At 39.9% G+C, this 20,842-nt stretch overlaps 1 protein-coding gene across 2 annotated transcripts in view; it reads left to right on the plus strand.

Annotated features, from left to right (window-relative positions):
• The window catches only part of cd2ap (CD2-associated protein), a 90,773-nt gene that overhangs the window by 22,924 nt on the left and 47,007 nt on the right, over positions 1-20,842 (plus strand). For both annotated transcript variants that reach the window (XM_075459636.1, XM_075459635.1), the window contains exons 3-5: positions 18,055-18,232; positions 19,678-19,778; positions 20,269-20,395. In XM_075459636.1, the coding sequence (XP_075315751.1) occupies positions 18,055-18,232; positions 19,678-19,778; positions 20,269-20,395 (406 nt within the window). The remainder of the gene's footprint in view (positions 1-18,054; positions 18,233-19,677; positions 19,779-20,268; positions 20,396-20,842) is intronic.

Below are 20,842 nucleotides of genomic sequence, written 5' to 3' on the forward strand. Positions count from 1 at the left end.
GATAGACTTTATCTGAATTGTCACTGGAAGTATCTGATCAGTGTTTGAGTTGTTGTAGCCGGTTTTTAATTCAGCAGAGAACGCTCAAGTTGGACACACCTTTCATATTTAACCCTGCTACCATTGTGTAGTTAATAAATAACAACTGCTGCACTTTGGGGTGCACAATCTGAAAATCCTATGTTGTGGATGACTGATTTATATCTGTTTTTCAGGCAGATTATATAGAGCATATTTGACAGGAATAATGTAACTGACCAGCTGTCCCTTTTTCATATGAACTAAGCAAATGTGTGGTTGGTTACGATTTTCTAGAATACACTCTGTAATATAAAGAATGTCGGTATTAATAACAAAATCCTATCTTGCTTTGATGAGTGTTGTGCTGCACTTTTGTGGACCAACTAATAACGGAGATGCTGTATGATGATCTTTAACTTTTCTCTTATCTGACTGTGTTATATTTTTATTACTCATCAGCTGACACATACACATCCAGATACCCACTTTAACCCATTCAGACCTGGGTTAGGTCTGGATAAACTTGAGTTGAAAAAGCACAAAATAACAGTTAAACAGTCTGTTAAAACCTGAGAGTGTTCACTAAAACCCTTATTCGTCAGCCACTGAAGAAAAATCAAGTACCTTTTACTGCCAGAAATACTATTAATACAAATAAAACAACCCAGCTACAACTAGTATTATTACTACTACTACTATTAGGGATGGGCATTGTTCCACTTGTGAACTGGTTCCAAATTTTCCAAAACATTGGAATTATCACCTCCTAGTTTATTAATTCCTATATTGATGCCAACGGGTGCAGTTTGCAGTGAATACAAGGCTCACAAATCGCACTTTTAGTACTTAGTACTTACTTTAGTGCTCACATTTTTACATCGTCACGCTCCAAATTCCCTTCTCTCACATAATGAATAACGTATTCAAAACATATTATGTCACATGGTAAAAAGAGGAGACAATCGCTGCCAGTCTTGCCAACTTAGTGATTTACACGTTATTGAGCGAGATCCCTGCCCTGCTGCTCTGCGAAAGGTAGATGTGTCTGTGAGCTCCTTCAGCAGCGTTATGCTTGTTGTGCTCTATAGGAGGCTGTGAACTGTGCCAGGAAACATTGGAGACATTCTGTTACTTCTAACTTTCTCTCTGGAACATCATCGTGCTTGTAAATATTGCTGGAATCACTGCAGAGGCATTGACTTTAACTCATTTTGTTGGCGAGTTTTGGACCTGATGTAGCGCTTATAATGTATGTGCGTTGATACTTTGTCTTAATCGGACGCTTTTCGGTAATATTGTGAGACCTATTTCGCAATGTCACAAAATAAACCTTGGGGAAAATATGAGAGCAGCTTTATTAGGAATTCAGCTTTATTGATCTACTGTTTATGTGAGCAAAGGGAAAAGGAGAGAGGCAAACGTGTAAAGGTTTGGCACAACGCAGAACACTTTGTACCTGCAGCACATATGCTACCTTTTACTACGATAACAGATTACCAGCAACCAACAGAAAATACCCTGCCTTTTCTTAAGATTTGCACCATGGCTAGGTCTCCTTTTACTTAGAAAGCCTAAATGGAAACAATGTTAACAGTTTCTCAGTTGAAGTGTTAACTGAGAATCTCAGGGGGATCTCAGAGTGCTACAAGGTAAAAGCAACAAGTTAAAAGCATAATAAAGAAAAAATAATAGAATACACAGATCATAGTCATGTCAGCAGTCAAAGGCCTTTTTGAATAAAAAGGTTTTTAGACTAGGCATGAGCCGGTATGAGATTAGAATAGAAAAATACTTTATTCATTGACGGTATTATGACGGTATGATAACTTTAGGCAAAAATATCACGGTTTCACGGTATTATGATTATAGCTCTAAAATGTGTATTTTCAATGTCTGCATTTAAAAAAAAAAATAAAAAAAACTTTTATGACATGAAATTTAAGTGGTTTTGAAACCTTGACTTTTTAATGCAGTGGTATACCTCGAAACCGGTAACCGGCCCATGCCTAGTCCAGACTCTGTGCAGCCCTCAGCTGGATAGGGAGAGTGTTCCATAGGCGAGGTGCCGCCGAGCAGAAGGCTCGGAGGAGGACGCTGCCTGCAGATCTGAGGGTGCGGGTGGAGAATTGTGGAGTGAGTTCTTGTAAGTAAGGAAATGTGTGTCCATTGAGGCATTTGTGGGTGAGCAGCAGAATTTTATAGTTGATCCGGAATGGGACAGGGAGCCAGTGCAGTGAGTAGAGGATGGGGGTTATGTGCTCATATTTTAGGACTCATCAGGACCCTGGTAGCGCTGTTTTGAATATATTGCAGCTTCTGGATGTACTTGCCAGGAATCCCGGTGAAGAGTCCGATGCAGTAGTCGAGGAGATAAAGCCATGGACAAGCAGATTTGTGAGGAGGAGAGAGGTATGATTTGACCATCCAAGGAAATTTGAGTAATGGGTGAAGATTGAACCTAATGTTGGGTGCCAATGACAAGGGCCTGTGTTTTATTGCTATTCATCTGGAGGAAGTTGCTGTTCATCCAAGTCTCTATCTCCTCGAGACAGGTGGTGAGGGATGACAGGCCTGCAGAGGGGTTTGGAGTAGTCTTGATGTAGAGTTGTGTGTCATCAGAATAACAATGGAAAGAAATTCCATGTCTGCTGATGACACGGCCAATGGGTAGTATGTAAATGATGAAAAGGATGGGTCCAAGGACTGAGCCCTGTGGAACACCACAGGTGACAGGCAGCGACCTGGACTTGCATCCTCCCAGTGAGATATATTCAGTCCTGTCTGAGAGGTAGGACTGGAACTAGGGCTGGGCGGTATGACCAAAAATACATATCACGGTATTTTTTCACGGTATCACGGTTTCACGTTATATCACAGTGTTTTTTTTCATGCATAATTAGGTGTTCACAGCATTTTCTACAGATTGAGAACAGAATTAAAAATAAAAATAAAAATTCTTCAAAATAATTCCTTCGTTAATAATTGGTCACACAGAACTTTATTGTATTAATATTCACATTTTCATTGTAAACAAATTAATAACATAGCTAATTACACTGGTCGGACTGTTCAGCTGTGTTTCAGACTGATACCTCCGGTTCAGGCTGGTCCTCATCCTCAACACGCACGTCTCTTTTTCAATCGCGGAAAATATTTTTCAATACTCATCTGGATTGAAGCAGCAAACATTCAGTGTAAGAGTAAAACCTACTTTATTTGATTCACAGCTGCTAGTGTTTAGACCTCGACAACCCAACTACATTTTTTTTTTTTTTTTTTTTTTTACGGCAAACTTGTGACTAGTTAAATTTATAAAGAAGGCGTAATTGGTTGTTTACTATGGGTCGGGACGGGACAACATTGTATTAAAAATATAAAATATTTTATAGGACTTTTAAATGTGTGATTTTTAAAGTTGCACGTGATGCCAACCTTTCGTGAATTTTTGACAGCCGTCTTCTTGCGGTTGAGCTATTCTAACGCGACGCTGAAGCTAGCAAGCTTCCAGGCTTCCAGGGATGATCTCGCTGATGGAGACACACGGTGTGCACGGAGGGGAGGGGCTGTGTGTGTGTGTGTAGGCTATGTGAGAGAGACGCGTGATGACAGAGAGACGGAGGGAGAGCAGGGAAAGGAAATGCAGCTTAACGAATACGAGTATTTTTTAAATAGCGTTAAAAATAATAATAATAACGAAACGCAATATGTGGCGGCCGGTGTTGAATCTGTGGCGCACCGCCACGAATTGTGTGGGAAACGCTGTTATCCACCTTCACCTTCGCGTAACGGAAGTGCTTATTACCACCTCGCACCCATAGACAGTAAACATGCGTGTTTAGAAGCGCAACACTGACGAGGGTCCCGTCTCAAACAATGTTGCGCGACGCAGCGTTCCCCCCATTGTGTAATCAAATACACCGGTATGGCGGTATATTAAAAATGAATATCATAACGAAATTATAAACCGGTATTCGGTGTGAACCGGTATACCGCCCAGCACTAACTGGAACCACTGTAGTGCACAGTCTTACAGTCCAATCGTGTTATGGAGGTGCTCCAAGAGAATGGTGTGTCAAATGCAGCTGTCAAATCAAGGAGAATAAGTGATGGTGATCCTGCGTCAGCTGCCATCAGTAGGTTATTCGTTACCCTAAGCAAAGCTGTTTCGGTGCCATGGGCTGAGGGAAAGCCTGACTGAAATTTTTCAAACAAGTTGTTTAGTTGTAAATGTTCCTGAAGTTGAGAGGCAACTGCTTTGGGCTTAAGGAGGGGGTGGATGACAGCAACCTTGAGGGCAGGTGTGACATGACCAGTTTGAAATAAGAGGTTCACAGCCTGAGTGATGATCGGGCTGAGAATTGGGATGTATGATTTGAGCTGGGTGGTTGTGATGGGGGTCCAAGGTACAGGTGGTAGGTGTCATTCCTCTTAGTATTTCATCAATGTGGCTGTGCTGAACCACAGTGAAGCATGGGAGAGATGACAAACTCCCCAGGGAGGGGTGGGAGGCAAGGGGAGAAGGAGGGTAGGAGCTGGGCATCAGAGAGCGGATGTTGTTGACTTTGGATCTGAAGAAGCCAATGAAGTTATTACAGTGCTCATCTGTAGTTTCAGGAGAAAGTGATGGTTGGGGCTTCAGAAGATGATTTATTGTAGAGAAAAGCTTCTTGGAGTTGCCAGTGTTTTTATTGATTAAGTTGGAATAGAATTTTGACCGAGCCTCTTTTTGGGACTTGGAATAGGCTATTTGATGTTTCCGAAAGGCCAGTTTGTGAACTGGGAGCCCAGTGTTTCTGAGTCGGCGCTCCAGAGCACGGCCCGCTGTTTTCATCATCCGCAGTTCCTGTGTGAACCGGGGGCAGATAGTTGTAAATTGACCTCCCGTGTCTTGACAGGAGCATGGAGTTTAAGGACACTGCTCAGTGATGTATTATAGTGTTCTACTCGTTCATCCATGGTTGCAGAGGCTGGATAGGTGATGCGTTGGAGGTCTGTGGCCATGTTGACAGCGTTGAGGCGATTCAGATTCCTGAAGGACATTTGTCCCTTAGGTCCAGAAAGGGGCAGTAGAACTGGCAAGACCATTGAGATAACCTTGTGGTCAGACACCCCCAAATCATAGACCTCTAGGTTTTTAATGGAGGCTGAGTCGGTGATTACCAGATCTAGGGTGTGGCCCCTATTGTGTGTAGGGGCCTTGACATGTTGTTGCAGACGAAGGCATTCAAGCGGATTCAGAAACTCTGTTGCAAAAGGAACGGAGGGGTTGTCAACGTGGATATTTAAATCGCCCATGATTGGGGATGTTCCGATCAGGTTTTTATGCCTCAGTCATTTGATTTTGAGTATCTGCCGATACCGAGTCCCGATCCGATACTTCTACAGTACATTAAAAGAATGAAGAATGGCGAAGAAATAGATCCAGAATGTCCCTGATTTTTTTTTTTTTTTAATTTTTTTATTCTATTCACTTATTTTATCATTTAACTAATTTAATTAGTTTTACCGTTTGAAGTGTTTATTAGTTTTATTAATTTAATTAATCAAGTAATAAACAAATTCTTCACGTTGTAGTTTAGTGCAACAATGTCTAATATAAAACGAGCAGCAGCTCAACTTGAAATACCTGACAGGCATGTAAACAAATAAGCAAATAAAAGTGCCACAGTGTTATAAAGTAAGGCCAGTAATGTGCTATTCGGAACTGCACTCCTAATTCTCACTCTCCTCCTCTGGCTTCACAGAAGGAAATGTACATTTTTCTTAATGAAAACCAACATCTCTACCTTGTTAGGTGTGAGCCTATTCCTTTTCTCATCAAAGATGTTAGCGATGTCCTTGCCACCTCTTTAAATCCCAAGTTTGCATATCTCACATTGTCATCCTCTTTAAAATACCTCCTCACCGCAGACATACGCGCCCCCAGTTTCAAGCTGCTGCCGTGTTCTGCTTCGCTTTACGGTACCGGTATGGAGCAAACTGACGTCATGACGCATGCGTTGTTTCTGGGTGTAGTTGAGACCATAGACATAAAAATTCAATTCAATTATCATAAAGAGTTATGATAATTGTAGTTAGGGATATTCACCTTCCTCAGTGTTATGTCTTTGGTTGAGACGGTCTGACTCTGTACCACCACATAACAGTAAATACTAAGCTGTTATTTTTTCCCATGAAATATGATTCCATTTGAAATATTATAGTTCTGATTTAAAAAAATAAATAAATATATATATATATGTATGTATGTATATATATGTGTAACAAGGGTTAACTTGGCTAACTTGGCTTGTGTATAATTCCACAAAATTATTTTTTTAATTGTTATTTATGATATTTATAAGATTAGTCGGGTGGAACTTTTGTATTCTTTTTCTGTTTCTATACATTCTTTTATGGGGGATCAACATTTGTGACAAAAAACACGGGCTGTGTTCGAAACCGCCTACTACATACTACATACTTGCAAACGGCATATTCATCGATCAGACAGTATGCAGAGCGTTTACACACAGTGCACTTCACTCCTGCCCGAGCCGAAATCAGCCAGCCTGAAAAGCTGATTTCGCTTAAGCTATAAACTCTGTAAATATATAACTTTAGCAACATTTGAAACATTTTCAGGCGAGAAAATAGTCATTTAGACCCTCAAGGTGTTGAAAATCTGACAAAATACCGGCTATTTACAATTTTGTTCCCACGAATTCGGCGCTAAAGCTAGCCGCAGTGAGCAACGCACTTCCGGTTATGCCGGTTTGACTGCTCTCGTCCCGTTAACGGAATTTGACCGTTCAAATGGCGATGGGCGACGTCACGTTACGTTGCATTCTTGGGTAGTTTGAGTGTGACAAGTAACCTCATGATGAATACTCAACATTTCGGCGAATCTAGTATGCATCTAGTGTACATCCGGGAACTTAAAAAAGCATGACTAGTAGGAATAGTAGGAGAAGTAGGCGGTTTCGAACACAGCCACGGTCCCGCCAAAACTGTTCCTCTCTTTTGTGATGTTCGGTGAGGAAAGGTGAGCTCCCATTTTTTCACTTATATTTGTCATTTTATTTTGTCCATGTTGCTCCATGTTTTACTTATTTGTGCTAATGTTTGCGTCATTGTAATCGTCCTCTCTTTCGTGATGTTCGGTGAGGAAAGGTTGGAAAATAAACAGACCTTCGAAAAAGCAACAGTGTGTTCTCCATCCATTAACCTTAACACAACGCAGAGGTTTCATACCGGTTACATATCCGATCCCTGATCGGGATGAAACGTCCGATTCCGATCGACTCAGAAACCACGTGATCGGCCCCGATTTCCGACCTTTTTTCTAGAATATGTTCATGGATGAGAAGGGATTTCTTGTTGGGGGCTTGTGTGTTTCAAAAGTTACAATGTGACTTAAGACAGAGCTGGTGGTGGGAGTCTCTGTAAACTCCACAGCACAGTACGATCCACTTCATGTTTTCCATTTCGCCTACAAATCCCTAGTGTGCAGGTGTTCTGATGACGTCGTAGAGGTGCGATGGTCGGATGGGGACCAGATGGATGGAACCGTAGCAGAACCATGCTGGGTGTAAACAAACTTTGTCCGGGCGCTTCGGTGGATAGAACGTGGTTGCCGTTTAAGTCCGAGCCATCTGATGGTTGTGATGCACGCTGGAGTGGTGGAGTTACAGAAGCTCAGCAGCTGCGAAGTGGAATATTTCAGCATCGGGCCGAGCTCAGGTGAAGTTAGCCTAATGCTAGTTGCTAGCCACGCACAGAGCTGGAGGACTGGCCAGATGGTCACTTGCATTGGGACAGCTCTGATTGCGAGCCGCCGTCAGTATAATCTGTGCAAAAAGAGCAAAACTTGTATGTCTTAGAAATGGCTAGCAAAAAAAACATTAGCTTTTGTTTTGAGACGGAGAAGCGGCGAACAAACAAACGCCGGCGTCCTATCTCGTCCAAAGCAGGTGTGATACTCTAGGTGCTGCTCAGTAGCCATACTTCATCTCAATATACTTATTTCCTCTTAGAAAATTGGGTCAAGATTCGCTAAGGCCATGGGTGAACTCTATTGATAATTATGATAATCATCAATAATAATTAAAAACAAAATAAGTGTAAGAGATTTTATGAAAAAAGGAAACGATATTTAAGCAAAGATAAGATCTAAAGAAAATCAAAGCCAACAAATAGTCTTGCTGTTGTTGAAAGATGGTGGTAGTAGTGATGGTAACAACAATGATTAATCATGAGAAGATCTTCTGATAACATGTAAAATATGTTATCAACATACCTGATTCATATAAATAGCTGTAATAGTAGTTGCAATAATTCTATTATAATAATGCTATATATACAAAAAAAAAAGGTCACACTAATATTTTGTTGGACCGCCTTTAGCTTTGATTACGTCACTCATTCGGTGTGGCATTGCTTCGATAAGCTTCTGCAATGTCACAAGATTTATTTCCGTCCAGTGTTGCATTAATTTTTCACCAAGATCTTGTATTGATGATGGGAGAGTTGGACCAGTGCGCAAAGCCTTGTCCAGCACATGCTAAAGATTCTCAATGGGGTTAAGATCTGGAATTCCGTGGTGTTCAATCCATGTGTGAAAATGATGTCTCATGCTCCCTGAACCACTCTTTCACAATTTGAGCTCGATGAATCTTGGCATTGTCATCTTGAAATATGCCATAAGGGAAGAAAGAATCCATTGATGGAATAATCTGGTCTTTCAGTATATAAAGGTAGTCCGCTGACCTCATTATTTGGGCACATATTGTTGCTGAACATCAACCTGACCAACTGCAGCAACCCCAGATAATCCATTGCTCCAGCGTCCAATCTTTATGCTCCCTAGCAAATTGAAGCCTTTTTTTTCTGATTAACCTCACTGATTAGTGGTTTTCTAAGGGCTACACAGCTGTTCGGTCCCAATCCCTTGAGTTCTCTTTGCATTGTGCGTGTGGAAATGCTCTTACTTTCACTATTAAACATAGTTCTACTGTTGTTTTTCTGCGATTTGATTTCACCAAACGTTTAAGTGATCGTCCATCATGATCAGTTAGGATTTTTTTCTGACCACATTTCTCCCTGGAAGATGATTGTTCCCCACTATCCTTCCAATGTTTAATAATGCGTTGGACAGTTCTTAACCCAATTTTAGTAGTTTCTGCTTTCTCCTTGGATGTTTTCTCTGCTTGATGCATGATAATGATTTGGCCCATCTCAAACACACTAACATCTTTTCCACGACCACGGGATGTGTCTTTCGACATGGTTGTTTAAAAAATCAGAAGCTACTCATTGCATCAGTTGGGGTTAAATAACTTGCTGCCAGCTGAAAGATAATTGCCCATGCAGTAATTGTCCAATAGGAGGCTCTTACCTATTTGCTTAGTTAAATTTGACGACTTTTATTTTTGGCCAGGCAGTGTATATAAAGGATAAATGGTCATAATCTTGCTTGTCCATGCAGCAGGTGCTTGTATTTGAGCTAGATTTAGCTGATGGTTAGCCTAGCTACCTAGCCAGACTGTTTAATTAGTAACCATTTGGCGGTATTCGATTAGTTTGCCATTCACCACGTAAGACCTAAGACCAACATTGTCATCACATTTGCATATATATTAGGGGGCAGCTGCATGGTGGTGTGGTGGTTAGCACCATCACCTCATAGCTAGAGGGCTCTTGGTCCGAATCCCAGCTGGGGCCTTTTTGTGCATGTTCCTTCTGTGCATCTGGATATTCCGGCTTCCTCCCACCGTCAGTTATTTGGTGATTCTAAAATTAACCCTAGGAGTGAATGTGCATGTTTGAGACAAACAGCTGGGATAGGCTCCAGCCCCTGAGTTGGGACATCAGTTTATTGTGAGGTAATAATGAATATGGAATGGTCCCAGTTATCCTCAAAGGCCGGCATGCAGAGCTGTGTTTTTTGCCATCAGTATGTGTTTAATAAGTAAACTAGTCCACAGATAGATTTTTGAGCTTTTTGATTTCCATTTTTTCCAGAATAATATGCTTGGCAATAATTGTAGAAATCAGTAGATTGTTCTTGTATTTATTATGAAATATTCATTACTGTGGGAACTTGATAGAGGGATGGTCAGTGGTGTTTGCTGAGCCCTGGATATCTAGTTGTTGATTGTGATTGTGACAAAAAATGTGTTACTAGTGAATAAACTCTGAGAGCGTGAAAGTAAATCTTAAAAAACATATGGTATACTGTGATGCCAGTGGCTTTTGATCCCAATTTGTTTTTCTTAATTGAGTTACTGTTGTTGCCGTGATGAGATAATGCAGTTGATTTCCAGGCATGGTCAGACAGTGGGAGAATACTAGATTAGTTCTAATTAAGTGAATAATTTGGCAATTTAGAGAAGTTGTTAATGACTTAAAATATTTCCTGAAGTGAGTTTTTAGGATTTTGTAAGTACAATAAAATATGATTTGCCTATAGAGCTATTTTGTTTTGTGTTTTGATGGCCTGAATTCCTTCCCATAGCTTATCATATTGTGCTAGTGGTTCTATACTTAATGGACATCCCTTGTTGTGTGCCCAGGTGAAGAGTAAACATGGGTGAAGTGATTCCATTTATGGGAACTCTGGGTTTAGGTTAACTCTACAATATCTTTATCTAATGAATGTGGAAAATAAATGTCCAGTTGACTTTATCAATGCCTTTCCACTGTCTAGCCATGTATTGATTGTATTTATTTGAGGATGTTGAGAGAAGCCTGTTTGGTTTATGGAGATTTTAACTGGAGTCACTGTTTCTAATCTGGCTGCTAATGCTTTGATTTTAGGATCTGTATTCATTATTGACAGAGCTCTGTCAGAACTGGTGTATTAGATCTTTGTCTGGTATGACTTTATAAGCTGCTGTGTTTATATGTAGTGGAATTTTTGGATGGTTCTTTTAATTTCTTTTGCTAGTCTGATGACAAGTGGTGCTTTTGTTTTCTAAAAAATCAGCAGGGACTCCATCAGGACTGTGTGACTCAGTATTTGGTATTTGCTTAAATGATCTCTGTTCTTCTACTGTTAAAGAAAGGTTTGATAATTAGTTTTTATCGTAAATGATTCTTTTTGCCCTTATTTTTATCAATATAGAAAAATAAGGACATCATCACTGTGTTGTAGAGGCTCTCATAGTGATATTTAAATGGAAAACCTACCAAATTGATACTTGGGATCTCTTCTGCTTCGTATTCTGTGTATAAATGCACTCACTGAGGACTCTGAGCTAATAATTCCTTCACGGACCTAAAGAGAATAGTGTATTTCATATTTTTCCTCTTCATATGAGTTGAATGTGTGATATCTTATATCCATTACATTAAAATTTCTGGAGTTTCCTATATTGTATCCCTATAATTTCATAAATGAACAATAGTTTTTGTATATAGAGTATAACATATATATATAAAATGGTGATTTTCAGCAAAGCCTCACTTGAGAGCCAGTGTCCGTGTTGTTCTTCTGCTTCTAGTCATCATTGTTTGGGCTGTGTTGTTTTTATTTGCTTGGTGTTGAGTGATGGTGAGAATATGTAACAGTCTGTGGTCATGCATACATACATACATATGACACATACTTGTGTGTCAGCACAAATTTTCTCAAGTTCTCTTACACCTCTAAAGCAAAACTGTGGATCTGCAGTCAAGTCATTTTAAAGTTTATTGCTGGCACACATACACTCTCAGAGCCGGACTTCCTCTCCAGTAGCATTGCAAAGTCAGCATGTGTAAACCAGGAAGTGGATGGTGAACCAGGTCATTGTCCACTCTGACACAAAGGCTCTGAGCTCTGTGTGTGTCCTCATCATTAAGAACAAATCTGATCTTTCTTTTTTGTTTTTTTTGACTGCTGGAGTCACATTTTAGCTTCAGTCTGCACTGAGTTAACGGCAGGAGTGACCTGTGTAACACACAATGTGAGTAGAGCCTGTTAGTAATTTGCATTCAGGTCTTTTTTCTTTTTTGTTTTGTTTTTTTGAGAGCAGTAGAGGATGTCACAGCTTACTGAAGTGCTAAAAGTCTACAGGATGCTCAGCTCTACAAGGACATTTATTTGCTGCAAACAGCAGGGCAGTAGCTCTTTCTCCACCCAGTCTTTATGGACTTATATACCAAGCTGACAATCAGTCACTGAGAATCTCCCTGTCGCTCTTGTTGTTTTGGTCCGTAACTCACCTACAACTCACCGTACCTTACAGGGCAGATACCCTGTAGGACCCCGTGGAGGCTTTTTTTCAGCCAATTCGTCATGTTAAGTCACCGTCGGGTCAGTCAGTTAGAGAATGGTGTGTTCAAGTGCAACATTTGTGATTAATTGTGATCTCTGACCAGTCAGTCGGGGTGTGATAGGGCTGCAGAAATGTTTAGGTTGTGTCAAAAAGTGTAGTGTAGTGTTGCTTGTTTTTAAATTCATTTAAATTATTTTATTTGTTTCTCTTTATATTCTTTTATGTATTTTAATGCTTCTTCCACTCCCTGCTGCAATGCTTTTATTTTATGTAAAGCACTTTGAATTGTTTGTACATGAAATGTGCTATATAAATACATTTGATTTGATTTTGATTTGAAAAAGAAAGTTAGAGGCTTGAAGAAGCCTCTATTATTGTCCATTAAGTTTGTCAACTTGTTCAGCATTCTTCTTTACACAGTCAGCTGAGTGAGGAAATGAAAACTCTTCTTTCCGAGAGTTTTCTTTTTTATAAAAGTGACTCATAGCCGCTCAACAGCGCGGTATGCGGTGATATCGCATTTTTGTTCAATAGGCTACTTTCCACAACACGCAATGTTAGATGAAATCGAGCGCATGATCTGTCTTTTTTTCCCAGCGATTCTGACATTTCACTTTGCTTTGCCTGTCATTTACTCGCTCACAGACCAACATAGCGGAGATCAAGCAGCGCATACCCCAGTTCTGCATTGTTGCCAGTGCCACATGGCAAATATCAACATTGTTGCAGACCTGCGCACGTTTCGTTTAGTAATGACGGAGAAAAACGAAGCAGATCAGTGCAGCAGTTGAGCTCACGTGTCCGGGATACAGTTTTTTTAAACAGACTACCTGCCGTCCAACCAACCCAAGCTGAACTTTAACTGTTTCCGCGAACAGACAATTCACAAACTACTCTGAGAATACGTTTCACCTACACAGTTTTGTTTAAATGATCAGGTATTTCCCAACAGCAAATGTGTACACCAAGCTGTGGTTCTGTGGAAGCTAGTTTTTTGTTGATATTAGAAGGTCGCATTTACAACGTTAAACATGGATAATAAGGGAAGATTCAAAGCCATAAAGTGTCCGGACTAGGCAGAGGAGTAAAGCCGAGAGAAAGGTAGGCCACTGCATTTTATTTTAACTTCTATTGCTACGACACTGAGTAGGCATATTCTTGTAATATCAGCTGCAGAGGGAGAATGAGACCACAACGAGTAGCATGCAGTGTGCGTGTGTGCGTGTGCGGTGCCTATATGCAAAGATGACGACAGAAACGCGGCACCAAGCTGTGTTAATGTGTTTCTCCTGCCTTGTGGGGAATATACAATGTATAATTATTACTGTGCGCAGTCTTAAAAACTCTTTTAGTTTCTCGAGTTGTTCTGCGCGTGCAAGGGGGCGTGCGGTGGGCGGTGGTGACGGAGGCCTGGACACGCACTGCAGAGGTCCTCTCAGCACCGCGGTGATTACATTTTGCGGTTATCGCGACAGCCCTACTACTGAGTGATTTATCTCCGTAACATACACAGTGTATATTACACGAGTCGGTCTGAAAAGAAGTCCATAAAATGGCTGCTTGACTAGCTTAACCCACCATGTCTTTAACAGGGGCTTTTACCTGGCCTGAGTCCAGGTGCAGCTGTTTCTGTAAAGTGAGGTTTCTGAATGAAGCTTACACAGCTGCTCCATGGTCTTCAATATCTGATGAAACTTGGGGTCTCTGTGGTCAAATGTGTCTGTAGATCCCTTGCTCTGAAAGTTGCCACAGATTTAGTACATGTCTTTCCTCTTGACAGCATCTGGTCAGTTCTTGATTGATAAGTCAGGTTGATTGTTTTCCTTGTGTTTGCACACGTTAGGTCTGAGTGAAAACTGCTAATATGGCTCATCATATTCATTGCACAACCAAAGTATTCAAATTTTGTAAGTCAGAGTTCACACATTGAATGCATCTTAAGCTTGTGCAATCTGAACTGAGCCTTGATGTTGACTTAAAAAAAAGAAATGTAGAAGCTATGTAACATAACTTTTGCTTGTCAGGGCTCTAGACTAACTTTTTGCAATGGTTGTACTGGTGCGCCCAACTTTTTTTCTTGGGTGCATCAGCACAAAAGTTAGGTGGACCCAAATTTTCGACTGCATCGCATTTAACACCACAGTTTTACAGGGCACTGTTTTTAAAAGAAATAAATAAAAAAATAGCTGCCTCTCTTTTTAAGCATACTGACTGGTAAATGATTAACTAACAATCTGGTCAACATTAAATTCTTTATTTGAAGCACAATTCCACAAGACATGTAACTAACTGAAAAGTGTTGGTGCTTCACTGAGCTGAAATTTAAACTGAAAACATATCAAATGAAATAATAAAAAAGAATGTTTTAATTAAAAGTGCAAGAGCAGCAAATGCTTTCTTTAAGGCAGCATAAATTCCTCAAACAAATAAAACAATAATACCATTTCCCTGATCAAGAGTTTAAAATGCAATCTACTCTTTAAAGTACAGGCACATCTGGACCACGGCCAATCAGAGGGGGTCCCGCCCTTCACTACAGAGTTGCGACACGCTTTGACATCGCCGCTAGGGCTGTCACGTGGTTCATGTAAGCCTCAATAGTTCCAAACGTCACAGCGCTGTCAGTCAGTTTGAACGGGTTTTAGCACGAAGCACAAAAACAACAACTTTAACATTTACCAGTTACTACACTGGTCACCAAGAGCAGCAAATGCTTTCTTTGAGGCACCATTAATTTCTTAAACAAATAAAAAGATAATACCATTTCCCAGATCAAGAGCTTTATAATGCAATATTTAACTTTCGGTAAATGTTGACAAATGTGCATTGATCACTTCACTGACGATGTATTTTATCAACGTTTTTCTTTTTTGGAGCGGCAGAGACACATTTATCACCGTTTTAAATCGTAGAGTGTGCTCCTGCATGCTAGCAGGGGACAGCTGTACCTTGTCGTCTTTTATACTTAATCATGCCATTGAAGCTTACCTTCAGATCTACATCTTTCAACAGAGCATGATATTACTGTCTGTTCCCAGGACTTACTCCTGTTGTCCCAAACACCCCATCTGTAGAAGATGTCATTTAGTCAGATGGAAAATGAGCTGAATGGCAAAGCTGAGCTGAAAAATTATTTTAATGAAGCATTAAATGACTTGGTGGGAAATATGTGGCTGTAGATGCTTTGACTGATGAGCCGAGAAGAATTCTTCTTTTCTGTAGAAGACATAATTGTTCTATATTTAATTTTTTGATTTTCATGTGAACTGAATACATTTATCTGTAACCCTGTTTATTGTGCTTCAAGCCAGAAAACTACTGTAAAATATTAGTTAATTAATTGATTAAAATATGAATCTAAAAACTTTTTTCTGGTTAAAACCATATTAAAAGACAAAATAAGTATCAGTTGCGCAAAAACAAACAGATTTCAACCAAACATTTTATTATAAAATGTCATCATGGAAAATGTAAAACAAGCCTTAATAAAGAAGTTCTTTTACTGCTATTTATACTGTTGGGTAGATTAATCTGCAACAATGAACTGTATTTGAGGGAGGGGCAATGAATGTGCTTCACGTGATCTCCAGCATCTCAACGCATGGTCGCACGGCCGTATCGGCTAAAAAAAAAAAAAAAAAAAAAAACCCGCAAAAATCGGCCGATGTATCGGTCGACCTCTTGTTTTCGTTGTTTTATTTCTGCAATTATATCATTTCACTGTTGGAAAATTTCAACTTAAAAAATTGATTTGGTTTTGGCTGCGAATTCTTGCTAAAGTTAATTCTAATTTCAATGCTAATGCGTTGATGCGTTCACTTCGACATCACCAAGCCTCTTGCAATTGAGAAATTTTAGGTAATTGAATGGCATTTAAATTTTTTTTCCTCACCTCAACAACATTCTTGTAGATTTCTTGAGTAACTTCTAGGGCTGGGCGATATATCGATATTTAAGATATATCGATAGATTTTTAAATAAGATATGGAATTAGACCATATCGCATATATCGATATTGTTCATATTTGCGCTGTAATACTTGCTTCAGGCAAGCTGTTGATCAGAGCTCTCTGCACTGCTTCCCTCGCTCCGGCTCCGCCCCTCCTCTTTCATGCACAGAGGGGGGAGGGGGAGGAACACGCCGGCACCCTTAAACAAACATGGAGAAGGCAACAACACCTGCGGAGGGTACGGAGGAGAGCCCCTTGGTTGGTAAAAGAAAAAGCAGTGGCTCAATCATTTGGAGATGGTTCGGATACAAATTGTCAGACGAGCAACAAAACCAAGCTATATGTAGGGAGTGCCATAAGCACATTGCAGCCAGTGGTGGAAGCACTACGAATCTTTTTTTATCACTTAAAAACGTAGCACAAAGTGCAATATGAAGAGTGTGTGAAACTGCACGCTGCAGCAGCCACAGGCACAAGCCGTCCCCAACCTGACAAAGCTCCAGCCCCAAAACAAAGCTCACTGCAAGCTTCATTTTCCCGCTGTGTGCCGTATGAGAAGAAAAGCGACAAGTATCCTTTCACATTGCCAAAGACATGGTCCCTGTTGCAACAGTGGAACAGGTTGGGTTCAAATAGCTAATTAAAAAGCTGGACCCGAGATACGAGCTTCCCAGTCGCAACTATTTTGCACGAGAAGCACTGCCACAAATGTATAGTGAAGTCAGACAGAACGTTGCGGGCCGGCTCGCTAACGTCACCCATTTTGCGTTGACCAGCGATATGTGGTCAAGCAGAACCTGTGTGAACCTTATATGAGCGTGACAGTTCACTTCATGCAAGACTGGGAGATGAAAACAGCTTGGCAACTGGTTGAGACTGTTCAGAGAAGCTATTAAGTTAACAAAAAGAAACAGGTAATCAAGCTGATGTTTAAAAACGTTTTTCTTAAACTGAACACTTTATTTTGTTATCTCTTTATGTATAAATGCTGCCCTCAGAAAAAGATTTACCTATTTTATTTGATAGGCTAATTTTATTTAAGATATTTTTTTTATTTAAATGTGCACCTTACGGAGCTTTGTTATACAGTGTTTATATTTTATAGTGAGTTTTCAATAAAACTACTCGTATTTGGCTTTGACTGAGCATTTCATATCACAGCTCTCACTTTGCGGAAAAAAATATCGGGATATATATCGTATATCGATATTCAACCTAAATATATCGAGATATGACTTTTGGTCCATATCGCCCAGCCCTAGTAACTTCATGATTCATCTCTTGCAGATGTTGTTGTTGATGAATGCATGTCATTCATTGTATGCACACTCCTGATTCTATTGAGCAATGGTGTGATGTGATTTTGTCAGGGAGTTTGTGGCAGCTGTGTTGCTATTAGCAAAAGCTATATTTAGCATGTGTGGGCTACAATGCTGCTCTGAGAACTGACCAGCACTGCCACAGCTGGGGTTAATTTTTGTCTCATTTTACATTTCACTTCCCTTGCAACCGATAGACCTTCTTTCACATGTCCCTTTTCCACCTCACCAATGTCATTACTGTTATTACCTCAGTGCATTGCTGTATGTCAAGTTTCCCTGACATGTTTAGAAGTGGTCTTTATGTCCACGTTGCATTGTGGGGACATTTGCTGGAGGAACAAAGGGATATTAATGTTTCTCCCTCATACCTCACTGTGCACACAAATGCAGACTATTTTTAGTTTGTTAATCTGTTAGTTAATCGGGCATTTTACAATACACATTGTTTAAAGTTGGAGAAGAAAAATGTTCAACAATCACCATAATGCCTTTTTTTTTTTTCTTTTTTTGTCATTGTTGTAGGAATTGAAAAAAGATTCCAAAGAAGTCAAGGAAGCAAAAAATGAGCCAAAAGAAGATTCTTTTCAGCCTCAGAGGAGAGAGAAGAGTGCAGGTAACGTGGCAAACCTGGTCCAGAGGATGAGCATTATCGGCATCCCCACTGGTGGCTTCCAGCCTCCGCCGCCAGCGGCTTCAAAGAGTAAGATGCTACTCTGTGTGTGTGTGTGTGTGTGTGTGTGTGTGTGTGTGTGTGTGTGTGTGTGTGTGTGTGTGTGTGTGTGTACTGAGAGACTGTTTCAGATATTACTTCACCTCCGTCTGCTGTGTGATATGTTTGATATCTATAACTGAAAATGCCACAAGTCTGTGTGTGGAAATCAATTTAGTATTTGGCCAAAATTAAATGTATTTAATTGATTGAATTTTCTCAGTGATAAATAGCAGCAGAAGAATAGTCTTTCTTCCATTTTCGATTTCAAGAATCTTTATTATCACTATGCAGGTATAATGAAATTTTGTTCAGGAGCTCTTGACTTAGGATACACAAAAAGATACAAGGCACACAGTATAAAGATATCTAAATAATATAAAAAAGAATACAAATAGTAAAAGTTAAAATAAAAAGTTGCAGTGTTTGTTACAGTGTTTGTGTTCCATTAACTGCACTATTAGCAGTTTAAACAGACCCAAACACTTGTGGCAGCATGGAACTGCACAGCTATATACAGTGTTACTAATGTGCAACCCTCCAGTTTACTTATATTATACATCTCTCTGCTGAAGGTCTGTATCTCTTAGTTTTGACCTTTGTGTTTTTTTATGGTTTAAATTCAAACCGGATAAAGTTTTCAAGAAATTATTACATCATGGAAGATTTCAATATCAGGCGTCATTATAGATTCAATTCTTCATTTAAATATTGTTTCAGTGCCATTTCTTTTTCTGTTTTTCTGTCTGACATACTGTCATGAGAAATTCACGGATGGCAGTTTTTTACCAACCGTTTAAGTTGAAAGTTGATACAAACTGATCCTAAACAGGTGCGCAGTTAAGTTACTGTAGTGACATAGTTGGTTTGATCAGACCTGCTGTCATGACTGATAACTCTGGCTTTAGGCTCTCTGTATCTCATTAACTATTTAGTCTTGCTTCATAGTCTATCCCTCTGTCCTGTGTCAACAAAATAATTGTCACATGGTGGCCTTTACGGTAAATTTCCACTGAACCATCCCATAGTAATAAACCATTTTATTTTATTTTTTTCCCCAAACTAAACTCAGTCTGATGTGGCATGGTGGGCTGTCCTTTTTATTAGGTTTTTGCAAACTTTTTGAAACCTTTTTTTTCACATTCCAATCAAGACTTATTCCTTTTGTTTGCAGAATATATTCCACGTTCTGCTTTGCTTTACTAGCAGGGCGTGTTGGCTTTGTCCTGCCCAGTTGAACAATCTCATAGTTCCCTGTGGGGCGGGGCTCTCAGCTGCCCTCCCATATGCTGGATTTCCACCTTGCTTACTTTCTTGCCTGTCCCTCCTCTCACACTCTTTGACACTTAAGATGAAACGCAGACGCTCATACTTAGACCCTTCTCATAAGGTCCAAATGTAAACCCAGACTTTCTTTTTTTTTTTTTTCTCCACAGAGCCGAAGAAGAGGCAGTGCAAGGTGCTGTTTGTGTATCAACCACAAAATGAAGATGAGCTGGAGCTGAAAGTTGGAGACATCATAGACATCATTGAAGAGGTAATTCAAACTTTTGAATATGTTATCTGAAAATGGCTGAGGCCTTATTGCTGTTCCTATTAAGAATTTTTCTTTTGAAATTTCAAAGGTTGAGCAGAGCAAACAAGAATGCCATTTCCTGTAGTTGTTTGCTTTTTCTTTTTAAATCTCTAACAGATGTTTATGCTGAATAAGAGAGCAGGCTTCATTATGATTATATGGCTGTTAAAGTGTCGAGGCTTAGCTGATTGTTTATGCTGTAGACAAGTCAGAGCCTGTGGAAATCTCTGACAGAGCACTTCAACTGCTTGTGTTGTAACAGAAAATGGCAAAATAATTTGTTTCCCACGTGTGTCTTATGAGGAGAGAATGCAGTTGATGCTGAAAATAGATTTTTAAATTTTGTATTAAGAAGTTGCTGTACGGGCACCTGTAGAAATCAGTACTCACTAGATTTGAAAAAAAGGCCATGTCTTTGGCAAATAATTAACTTGATGCGTTGTGTACACAGGTTGAAGAGGGCTGGTGGAGTGGCAACAGAAACGGCAAATCGGGACTATTTCCATCCAATTTTGTCAAAGAGCTGGAAAATTCAGAAGAGGACGCAGAGTCCAATGAAACAACTTCTGATGAGACTGGTAAGAAACATGCTGCATTAATGCACCCTAAGGTGGTGGTAAAACTGTATCAGAGGGGTGATTACTTTCCCTTACATGTTATTTTGAATCTTATTTAGATCAATCTGGTTTAACATAATCTGGTCTTTACAGCTTTTCATTAGAGTCATTAAGCAAGTGTTAGTAACATTCAGTGAAGTAATCGAGCTGTTCAGCTGTGACATACCCTGCAGAAACAAGTCTCAACTAGAAGGTTGTCTGAATGTTTGCAGCAGCATGCCTTTAGAGCCTCTGCTTGCTCGTTATGTCTGGGAGGTACAGCTACTCTTTAAACGGCACATGCTTGGCTGGTAGGGTTTCTACCCTGTTGGAAGAAGTATGGAATTTAATTTAGTATTCGGAGTATAAAATATAATAAATGTTTCCAAACCATAGCTAATATTCTGAGGTAAAGGAGAACTGCACCTG

The sequence above is a fragment of the Odontesthes bonariensis genome, chromosome 24, assembly GCF_027942865.1.
Source record: "Odontesthes bonariensis isolate fOdoBon6 chromosome 24, fOdoBon6.hap1, whole genome shotgun sequence".
Taxonomy (NCBI): Eukaryota; Metazoa; Chordata; class Actinopteri; order Atheriniformes; family Atherinopsidae; genus Odontesthes; species Odontesthes bonariensis.